Below are 11525 nucleotides of genomic sequence, written 5' to 3'. Positions count from 1 at the left end.
AGAGATCATTTCACAGGCACTGAGCTGTGACCCTGCAAATGAGTTCATTTTGATTCCTCAAATAGGCAGGTGTCCACAGAGCACACAGAACGTCTCTTCCTTGTCTGGTTTCTCAGCACTTATCATTGAACAAAGCCTGAACTGCACCCGATTTACAAGGACAGCGAGATGTGTTTTCAGAACTGGGTCAAAGCAAACAAATCACAAAAATATCAACTTCTTTTTGTAGTATTTTCTTAAAAATAATAAAAAAGGGGCACACCTTTGAACCAGCTTTAATTTCAAAGCACGTCAGTACAGCCCACCTAGAAAGGTGGCCCGTGCAATATGAGCCCCTAGAAGAAAAACACTGAAATAGAAGGAAGGGATTGTTTGCTGAGAAGGCTTAGAAAAACTGCAGTAAAACTCTAGAGTGAGATATCCTGCTCCTCCTTTTATTCATTTTTTTTCTCTGTATTGTTCACTGACACCTTTTCTCGTTACTAATTTGACTTTGAGACACGTACACACACCCTTCACAGGCTGATCTCGGAGTCAGAGGCAAACCCTATCTTCTGGCTATTTTTCTGTCCTGTGTCTAACACACCCATCTGCAGACTCCACATCACACCGCCAACTTCTTAAATAAAGGAGATGAAGAGCTGAGTCACAAAATGCAACTGGAGAAAGATGGGGAGAAAAGGTAGGGAGTGAGGGGAGAAGATCGAGTCCTTATAATAGTATGCCTGTCCTTCCTGAAAAACTTGTGGTTTACAGGTATCTATGGCAGCAAAATCCACAGCCTCCCTGACTGCCCTTGTAAGAAGAGAAGGATGGAGAGCTGAGCACAGAGGTGTCCGAGCTGCTTAATCCGTACTGACCACCTCTTCTGACTCCACTTAGCCTGAAAGCCTTTGACTCCCTCTGAGGGTTACAGTGCGCTTTTGATTAAAACTCTTGTGTCAACAGCTGGCTTTTGTCAGAATTTAATAGCTGCCAGGATTCATAGCGAAGGGAATTTTGCCTTCGCAGGTGATGCACTCACATGCCCTTTTCATAAGTAAGTCGTTAGTCAGCCAGATGGGGTAGGGACGGTCCAGGGAGCAAAGCTCGCTGCTCCCCGGCTTCCTTAACTTTTTATCCCCTCGCTTTAAAACGCAAAACCCGAAGGAAGACTGAGCCGCTCAGTCACCTGCGCGCAGCCGTGGGCACAGCGCGGCTGCCCCGCTTCCTGCGGCTGCATCCCGGCGGCCTCTGAAAAGCTAAATTAAAAGGGGTGCGGGGGGGGGGGGCAGGGCGATAAGCGCATTTGCGCGGAGCCGAGGCGGCGCCGCGCAGGACGGCGCCGCGCAGGACGGCGCCGCGCAGGACGGGGCCGCTACCTGCGCGCTCGCCGCCGCCGCCGCCGCCGGGGGTCACCGGGGCCGGGGCCGGGGCGGCCCCGCGAGGCTGCGCGGCTCTGGCGCGGCGCCCTCCCGCCTCCCCTGACCCCTTGGCGAACCGGCTGCCCCGCGGCGGGGCCGGACGGGCGCCGCCGGCCGGCCCCACCTCACCCCCCGCAGCTCCCATTGGCCCCCGGTGGAGGCCGGCGAGCCTCCCCGCCGCTCTATATACGCAGATGCGCCGCGCGGATGGGCGCATCCCGCCGCGGCGATGGGCGGCCGCAGCATCCTCCCGCGGCACCGCGCCCTCACCTGCGCCCGCGCCGCGCTGCGCCCCGCGGCCCGCGCAGCCCCCGCGGCCCCCGCAGCCCCCGCGCCGCGCCCGCCGGCCGCCGCCGCCTCGTCGCTGTGCGCGGCGCGGGGCCGCGGGCACCCGCTGACCGCGCTGCCCGGGCCCCCGCGCTGGCCGCTCATGGGCAACCTGCCCGACGTCCTCCGGAGGGGGGGGCTCAAGCGGCAGCACGAGACCCTGGTGAGCGGCCGCGGCCGGGGGCGGCGCGGTAGGCGACGCGACGGGACGGGACGCGACGGGACGAGATGCGATGTGATGGGACGGGACGGGACGCGATGCGATGCGACGGGACGGGACGCGATGCGATGTGATGGGACGGGACGGACGGGACGAGATGCGATGCGACGGGACGGGACGAGACGGGAAGGGAAGAGATGCGATGTGATGGGACGGGACGGGACGCGATGCGATGGGATGGGGAGGGGGCGCCCGGCGCTCACCGCGGTCTTCTCTGCTGCCCCCCCCCCCCGCCCCAGGCCGACTACCACAGGAAATTTGGCAAGATTTTCCGCATGAAGCTGGGGGCCTTCGACTCCGTCCACATCGCAGCCCCCTGCCTCTTGGAAGCCCTGTACCGGCGGGAGAGCGCCTGCCCCCAGCGCCTGGAGATCAAGCCTTGGAAAGCCTATCGCGACTATCGCGATGAGGGCTACGGGCTGCTGATCCTGTAAGTGGCGCGGGGGAGCAGCGGCGGCCGGGCGGGGAGGCTCCGGGGCTCCGGGGGTCTCTGGCTGCTCTGGGGATGCTGCGGGCGGCCGGGACCAGCCACCGTGCTGTGCCCACTCCCGCTCCTGCTAGCAGTGATGTCTTGGTGCACGTGCTGCAGGGGTTTTGTTTGTTTTTTCTTCATTTAACCTACGCTCTTTCTTCATCCTTGCTGTCTGTAATTCACCCCAGGGAAGGAAAGGACTGGCAGAGGGTAAGAAGTGCCTTTCAAAAGAAATTAATGAAACCCGCGGAAGTTGTGAAGCTGGATGCCACAATCAATGAGGTACTGCGACTTTGAGAAACTCTTTCTCTCCCCACGCTCCTGCAGCCTGGGAAATAAAACCGCATCAAGTGATCTGGTTTACCTGGATCGCTATTGAGCTGCTCTGCAGTAGTAACAGTATGAGTTAATGCTGTAAAACTACGCAGGGAATAATAGGTGCAGAGTGATTGTCAGGGTCTGACCAAAAGCAGGACCACACAGAAACCTGTAGCGGAGACTGTCTGTACAGAGCAACACGATTACTCCACAGTGGCATGGGCTCCTGCAGAGTTTTGGCTTACCCCTCCGGCATGCAGCATTTTGTGCCTTTACCCCTTCATTCTCGTATTCCTCCCCCAGGGAACAACTCCCTCCTTAGCCTCTACGTTCCTCACTGAGTTTGAGGAGCATCTGTGATAAACAGCTTAATTCTCTTTATTGTGAAACTTGGTGGTATTATCCCGGTGTCTGACCGAAGCACTTCATCCCCACGGAGGAAAACTTGTTTCATCCCAGTACAAACAGTAATAGGATGAGAGTCATGCAAAATCCAAACATATTAACATGGGGAAAACTGAATCTTGTTCAAAGAACAGGAAACATAAGTATTCCTGTTCTATGTGAGATTGTCATCTAATTAAAAGACAAATGAAAATGTTAAATTACCCAGGATTTCTATTAGTTGGTCTCCTCTTTATTCTCTTTTTTTTTCTTCTCTCTTCTCTCCACTACTTAGGTCCTGGAGGACTTCATGTATAGAATGGATGACCTCTGTAACCACAATGGACAAATTGAAGATGTATATTCAGAATTCAACAAATGGTCATTTGAAAGTAAGTTTTTGTTTTTTCCTCTGAGAATGATATGCCCTTTCTACCTGTTATGGCATTTCAGATAGAGTGAAACCAGTATTGATGGTGAAGGCTAGTTATTTCTGAACTATAAGCTACAATATCATGGTAAACGGGCTGCAGAAAAGCCAGGGGACCCCCAGTACACATGCAAAGTTCATCATCAACCATACAAACACTCCACTTCTGGCTGGCTGTGCACGTGGCTTGCATGAAATCTCAAACACTGATAGTGACTTATACATCCAAAACTTGTGGGAAACACAGTGCAATTCTCCAGATAGTTACCCAGAAAGGAGCCTCCATCTTTAGAAGTCTTTCAGAGTAAATTAAGGAAGCATCAGCCAGGCATGACTTAGGGCAGAAGGAAAAGCTACATCAGAACTCCTCAACAAGAAAGCGTGGCCGGGGTAGTGCTGAACGCAGCAAGCTCTGCCAGATGCCTTCTGCTCTGGGCTGGCCTCTTGTGGTAACCCACACACTGAGTTCCTGAAAGGGCTTTTTCCATTGTCAGTGGTGGTGGCTGCTTTGGGAAAGGCAGGAAGAGGAAGCGTCAGCTTAAAAAATAATAATAATAAAACAGAAAGCAGGTGGAAAGGGATGGAAGCTGCTGGGGTGTGGAACGCTGCCAGCGTTTGCAAGTGATTTCTGGCTGCGGAGGGGGACGCTGGACTAGATGGCCTCTTTGGGCCCTGCGACTCGGCTCTCTTCAGGAGTGACACTTAATAGTTTAGTTGCCAAATACACCAGCCATGCTTGGCAGAATGATCTGCCGCTCACGTGAGGGGATCAGTGGTTCCCTCGTTTGTGAAGAAGCACTGCTGAAAGGGCACGACAGCTAGATATTACTGCTGCAGTGGGTCTAAGTCAGCTGTGCAGAAGGTATTTTGAACTGCTTTTCTCACAGGTATGTAACATAGAGCAGAAAATGTTTTTCAGAGGGATAATCCAAACGGTGTAATAACAATAAATGGTGGACACTACACACCCTCTCCTCTGTAGCATTTAATGAGAATATTGCTTAACAACAGGTATCTGCCTGGTGCTGTACGGGAAAAGGTTTGGTCTCCTGCAGCATGATGTAGAAGAAGAAGGTTTGAACTTCATCAAAGCTGTAAAAACGGTATGGAAGAGATGCCTTAGTCTTTACCTGGGGCTGTAGTGATTTTTCTGAAAGGGTAGTGGTTTAAATAAGTCCCCTGAAAAAAGAAACTCAAGCTTCTATTTTGCATATGTATTGGCATCCGTGCGCATCTGAGGCCACACTCAAATGTGCAAAGCTAGTAACTGACCATCTGACTGTCCAACTGACAGAAAGCCTAAACCTGCGGGGTGAAAATGCTGTATGGACGTCAGGGTAATCCCTGAAATACAGCTGTCAGGCTGGTTGGTGAATTTTTCTCTCCCTCACAGACACCTTTTGTGCAACACTGCTATTTACGCTGGGTGGGACTTCTGGAGTTGTGTGGGATTATGCAAATATGCCGAATTTGGAGGTTAGTCACTCTCGCAAGCACACCTGCTGTGCATCTTGCTGCAACTTGGACTCCGGTGACACTTATCTCACTAATTTTAGCCATCTAAAAGACAGGCGTCTGGTCTAGCCTAGCTGTTCAGCTCCATCTGTTCTCAATGGAGAGAGAGACCCTGCCGAAGGATGGTTTGTACCATTCTAAAACAGGTGCCTAAAATAAGTAGGATGAATCACCCACTGTTGAAACCTCTTATTCTCCACTGGCTGTACCTAAATTTTAGCTCAATAAGGTCTAGTTAGGGTGACTCCTACCCCATTCTATCCAGGACAGAAATACTGTCGGAACCCTGACTTTTTGATCTAGTGAAAATTGCCTCCTACTGTACAGGCTAATTTTGTTCACAAATACAAGTAGGTAGATTAAAGAAAGATTTCAAAAGCTGTTTCTCCACCACAGATGATGGCTTCTTTTGGAATGATGATGGTGACCCCAGTGGAGCTTCACAAGGGTTTGAACACAAAAGTCTGGCAAGCCCATACTAAAGCATGGGATAATATATTTAAAACAGGTTATTATTTTTTTTTTTTTAAACATAACTTCTCTCCTTTCCCTTCTGCTCTGTCTCCCACTTGGTGGAATTATTATTTGTTATTTATTTATTTATTTATTTATTATATTATTTGTCTGTTATTTGCTACCCTGAGCACAGACTGAGACACCTTTGCTGCTGCTGATCACAAACCTCTTGATTCCAAACACGGGACCACTGTTTTCTTATGACTAATGCTTAGTGCTGGTTGTGTGGCAACACCCCCTATCCAGGGAAGCCCCTGAAATTAAGGAGCCAGAAAAGCTGAGTCCAACTGAGTCTATCATAAAAGTATAGAGCTGGAAAGGGCATATCACTTTAAAGGCAAGGTATATGAGTGAGAAAAGGAAGGGCAGTTTCGCTATTGAGAAACAAGAATTTCACATGCAACAAAGGTTTGTTTACTAAAAAAGAAATCATGCTTTCTGAGTAACCTGGAATATAGCTGTAAGTCTTAAAACAGAAGCAATTAATCATAAGGTACAACTTGGCTTTCTGGCAGAATTTCCGTCTATTAAGATGGATTGGCCTTCAAGATTGCAAAAATTACTCTAACTCCAGATATGGAGTTAAGTTCATATTTTTCAATTTTTTCCTAGACTGGGATAATTCTAGCTAAAGATTAAGCAAGGCTTTGGTCCTTGGATTATTGTAATGCTGAGTGGCATATTTCTCTTAAGTATTTGAGTACCTGATACTTCAGGGAGTTTGGTCATGCCAGTCATATGTGCACTTATTCTATTGCTTTTTAGTTTATGGGTTTTAAGAAAGACATTTTAAACCAGTGTTGTTCCAAAAAAAACCAGTTTGGCACCTTCATTTGATATGAACAGTTCCTTTCTAAGAACTCGTCTTAACAGCTGGGATATTCATGAGAAAGAGTGGGCAAAATGTAGTCAACTACATCTTAAAAAATGCACATAGAAATGGCATCTATTTTTACCTTAAACTTCCCTCAGGGAGCCTCAGCACAAAAAATCTCTTTGGTTTTTAATATCTTGATCCCCTTTGAAAATCCAAGCCAGTAAGTTTTACACACTTGTATTTCTGTTTGCTAAATCTGTCACTCAACACATCACTGATTTCCTAATATTAGAATGCAGAATTCCTAGTAGTTTTCAGATGTTCTTTCTGTTTATAAATAATTTTTGTAACTGTTTAGTATTTGCCTAAAATGTGAAAATAACATTATTTATTTGGTACAATGTTCATCACTCGAAACCAAAGCACAGCTTGGTATCCTCTTTCAAAATCCTGCACGTGAGCCACATTTTCACTTTTATTTTGATAGCATTTTTAGCAACTTTCCATTAATTACCTCCTGTTCTTCCCTCCTCAGCCAAGCATTCAATTGACAGTCGACTGGAAAAACATTCTGCAAACCCTCAGGAGGATTTCCTGTGTGACATCTATTCCGGAGGACAGCTTTCCAAGAAAGAGCTATATGCTGCCATTGCAGAGCTCCAGATTGCGGGAGTTGAAACGGTAAACCTGACTGTTGAAGAGCTCTTTCAAATTAGCAGCCTTGCAACTCTCTGCTTTCCTCCATAACCTGCAAGAGAACAAACGTGCGATAGTGAGCTCGTCTTGTAGTTGCTTCAGTGGCCTGAATGCAAGTGAAATTTTACCTGGAAAAATTCTTTCTTCTATTGGTTTCTCTCGGAGAACAATTGTGATGGCTCATAATTTCTTAGGCTTAAGAAATCCTGTTAGGCAGTGGCCAGCTATAAAGTGCTCATGCCAGAAATGTTGCTTTGAACTTCTGGGAACTTCTTGTTTCTGCCACAGTAAGTGGAGATCTTATGTTTCTTTTTGGCTTGTTTCAGACTACCAATAGTTTACTGTGGGCTTTGTATAACATTTCGCGCAATCCACGTGTTCAGCAGAAACTTTTTACGGAAATACAGAGTGTTTTGGCTGCTAATGAGAGTCCAAGTGCTGAGAACTTGAAGAAAATGTCTTACCTAAAAGCATGTCTGAAAGAATCCATGAGGTAAAATTTTCAAATAATTTGCAAAAAGTAAATGACCAGTTTTACCGTCTAGTCTGCACTATGGAGAAAGAATTTTCCAGTACATATAATTTTGGGCACCTTGTTGTTTAAACTATTACACATACAGGAAGAAAAAAATGCTGGGAATTTAACACATTTTGTTTCTTTCGCTGCAGATTAACACCATCTGTGCCATTTACCAGTCGCACTTTAGACAAAGAAATGGTTCTAGGAGATTATATACTACCCAAAGGGGTAAGTCCATTTGGTTAGTTTAAATATTTCATCGCAGTTTATCTTTAACTGTCCTCTAAAACACTGAAGCTTGTCATATTTTGGTCTCAAAATGACTTTGCTGAAAGACTAGCTCCTGAATAAGGCTTGAATGAGAAATTTGGGCCAAGAATTCCCATAAACTGAAAACTGTTTAAATGTAGGATAAAATTAAATTAGAAGAGCTGATGCTCTGACTTCAGAAGGATAGTTGTCTCTTTTTTTTCCCCCCATTTTCTGCTCTTTTTTCCTAATGTTTTATTTCACTGACTGAAATAATTCAGTAGCTTCCTACCTAATCACCTCTCTAGAATGTGTCCTGATGCAGTTTCATGGTGTTGTACCTGCTTGCACAACTTTGAATTTAGACAAAAATATTTTGGTGTGGGGTTCAAGAATTTTTTTCAAGTTTCCCACACTATTTTCTGAAGAAAATGACCTTTATTGTGTTTGAATGAGTCTTTAGAAAATTACAAGACTTTTTCAGAGGAAACTGCCTCGTCTGTACTGTTGCATTAAATTTTTCCACTAACACGCCGATACACTTGGTAGCTCTAAGCCAACTTGTAATTGAGACTGTGTCTGTTGTTTTGTTTATAGACAGTACTAATGCTAAACACCCATGCCTTGGGTTGCAACGAAGAGTACTTTAATGACTGGACGCAATTTAAACCAGAGCGCTGGCTTCAGAAGAATTTAATAAATCCTTTTACTCATCTTCCATTTGGCATCGGGAAGAGGATGTGCATCGGACGTCGCTTAGCAGAACTACAACTTCATTTAGCCCTCTGCTGGGTAAATACCCTCAAATGGCATTCTTCACACAATGTACAATTATTCAAAACTTAACCTAATCAGATAGTCTAGAAGCCAAAACATGCTAACGCAAATGTTTGTGTTTCAGCTAATTCGCAAATACCAAATTGTAGCAACTGACAGCAAACCAGTAGAAACACTCCATTCGGGAATACTGATTCCCAACCGGGAGCTTCCCATTGCATTTCAAAGACGGTAAGGTATGCACATAAGGGTCTCCTGAGTATGAGAGACTTATCTTTGAACCTCACTCAAAATTTCCGTAGAACTGTGAGTGAAAGAGTAGAGCACAGGAAAAAAAAAGTCTGTATCCTTACAGTGTGAGATTATTAAATGACATGTTTCATTACTTTTAATAAAAAAACCCTATTCTATGTAATACAAAAGGCAAGTCTTGTATGGCCTATTTCTGACATTCGCATTCTAATTTTAAACTGCAGTAGAACATGTTTTCTGTCCATGATGCAGAGCAGCAATGGTGGGGAAAAAATTAACAAATGTGTACTACTGGGAAAAATGACCATTATTCTGCTATAACATAATGCAATTCTCCACTCTATTTCTAGAACATATCTCCTGAAAGATAGCATTTGACTTTGAGCATCTGTGTTTAGGCTGTTTTCTAGGTGTCCAAACTGAAAAGAAAATGCCCTAGTCAAGAAATAGTACACCAGTACACTAAAGAGTTTAGATTAGAAAACTTATTTTAGATTTTAGGCTGAAGGGTGAACAAAAGAACCATCTTTACATAAATGCTGACAGAATGTCACAAGCTTATTATGCGAGTCTTCAGTTTCAAAAATTTGAATGTTAAATTTTCTCTGCTCACAAGCTTTTTGTTAGCTTATTTATATACCAATCTAAACTGGAAAACTGGGCCTCTGATACAGGATTAAGACCTCAAGTTAGAAATTAAGTGATATTTAAATAGCATATGGGATACTTCTTCGTTGGCCAAAATCACTGGAAAAATCACCCAGTATAATCTGAGTAAGGGTATTAACCACATTCTGAAGTTTGTCCAGTGCTCAGTTTCCTTTAAATCACAGATGACTATATACTTTTTTTTCCCCCTCTCTCATATAGGTCATAGAAGACAAATGACAATCCTGCTGCTGCCTTTACTGAAGACAACATATGCCCATGGGGAAAGCCAAAACCTCTGGTAACCAGTGGAGAAACTGCAAGAGACATCCCTAGACCAATCCCTGAGAGACGGAAACAGCGCCGACAAAAGCTCCCCTAGTGTTTCTTTGGCAAACGTGGTTAGTTAGTTCAGCTTTACTTAGCAGTGTCAAAAGGAAAAAAAATACTGTGCACATTCATATACCTGTGCAAATACAGCGATTTAGTGCAGCCAAGGGATTCTGCAGGATAAAGTTTGATAATGAGCTGTGGAGTGGTTACATTAGCTCTTATTAGTGGTGAAACTATTACGGCTGCAAGCTGTTCAGCAGGCTAGCTGAAAAGAGCTGGTTTCAAGCTTGGGACACCTGGGGAACAACACTCAGGACTGAACTGGTCCTGCTAGCTCAGCTGAAGTGCTTGGAGAAGTCAGCTGAAGGGAAAAGAAAACCGCTTAATCCTTATCAGACTACTAGTGTCATGAATTAAACTGGGAATTAGGCTGCCAGTCTGTAATAAGGCTAACAACAGAGCTTAAAAATTAGGATAATGGAAGAAGTATATTTTCCCTTAAGTTTTTCTCTTCCTTAATAAAAGGGAAGTAAGGACAAAGCTACATAATCAGAATTATTCATCGTGCCTGCACAGTACTTAAAATTTAACAGTTGCAATATTGTGACTGCCACATACTCCACTCAAACGTATAGTGTTTTATGCCTCCAGCTCCCACACAAGCCATCTCATCACGTCTTTATTACAAAAATCTTAGTGGCCCTTTATTGTATGAGAGGCTTCATCCATAAATGGAACCACTAGAATCCTATGGGTTCTGCCATAAGTAATGGTTATCCTAACAGGATAGTTACTTCATCACATGAGTAATATATGTTTCAAAGCACTGTAGGAAACAGGGAACCTAAACATTTCCAAGAGGTTTATCTATTGCGGAGATTTCAATACCTGTATCTAAGGGTTAAAGTGGTCATTGCCCTACATGCAGTACAGTCTGTTAGTTATTACGGTCACTAGTATTTTTCCCACAAAGCAGTTTCAAGTGCAGGTTTATATATATAAACAGTAATGGTTTTTTTTTTATATTCTGAAATGATGAAAAATCTTAGCATTTGTTGACCTCTTGTTTTGTTTGTCTTCCTTTGGTGTTGGTTTTTCTCAGACATGTAAATGTAGCAATATTACAATGTGTAAAGCAATTTGTGCATTATTTGAATCTTTCTAGTCAATTTTGTAATAGTCAAATTTGTAATAAAATAATGTTCTTTTTCTATAAAGAGTCTTCCATAATTTTATTCTGAAGTCTTTGTAATGTAACAAAAATCTTGTAAGTCTTTCAGGGTAACTTCTTGAAAAATACTGTGGTACTTTCATTCCTCTCGTTAATATTCTTATCAGGCTTCAACTTGAAATTCTACACAATCAAGTTACTTAAATTCTAGCACTACTTTATGATTTTCCCTCACATTCTTTGGCTTACGTGCCTATATTCAGAATAGAAGAAACAGCCGGAAGAGAGCATATTAAAAAATTGCTACCCTGTTCATCAGTCATTTTAAATCCATATGGCTCTAAGCCGTCATTGCTCTTTCAGTACACTCTCCTATAGCAGTAATTCATCCCAAAAGCTACACCTTTAAGTAACAACGCTAGAGCACGAGCACTGCGGTTCTGTCTAGCAGCAGTGCAGATGGCTCAGGGTGCAGAG

The 11525-nt window shown here is 44.4% G+C and overlaps 1 protein-coding gene across 1 annotated transcript; it reads left to right on the top strand.

The window, feature by feature from the left end:
* Nucleotides 1–2659: 2659 nt before the first annotated feature.
* CYP24A1 (cytochrome P450 family 24 subfamily A member 1) lies at nucleotides 2660–9821 on the top strand. The gene is made up of 10 exons (XM_013951407.2): nucleotides 2660–2704; nucleotides 3420–3516; nucleotides 4566–4657; nucleotides 5466–5577; nucleotides 6938–7083; nucleotides 7425–7591; nucleotides 7768–7846; nucleotides 8465–8659; nucleotides 8769–8875; nucleotides 9767–9821. Exons 1-10 carry the CDS (start codon nucleotides 2660–2662, stop codon nucleotides 9771–9773), a joined length of 1047 nt encoding a protein of 348 aa, XP_013806861.1. The 3' UTR covers nucleotides 9774–9821.
* Nucleotides 9822–11525: the final 1704 nt, after the last annotated feature.

The sequence above is a fragment of the Apteryx mantelli genome, chromosome 18 (genome assembly GCF_036417845.1).
Source record: "Apteryx mantelli isolate bAptMan1 chromosome 18, bAptMan1.hap1, whole genome shotgun sequence".
NCBI lineage: Eukaryota > Metazoa > Chordata > Aves > Apterygiformes > Apterygidae > Apteryx > Apteryx mantelli.
Note: the sequence above shows the minus strand (reverse complement) of the source record. Positions and strands in the feature narration are given on the sequence as shown.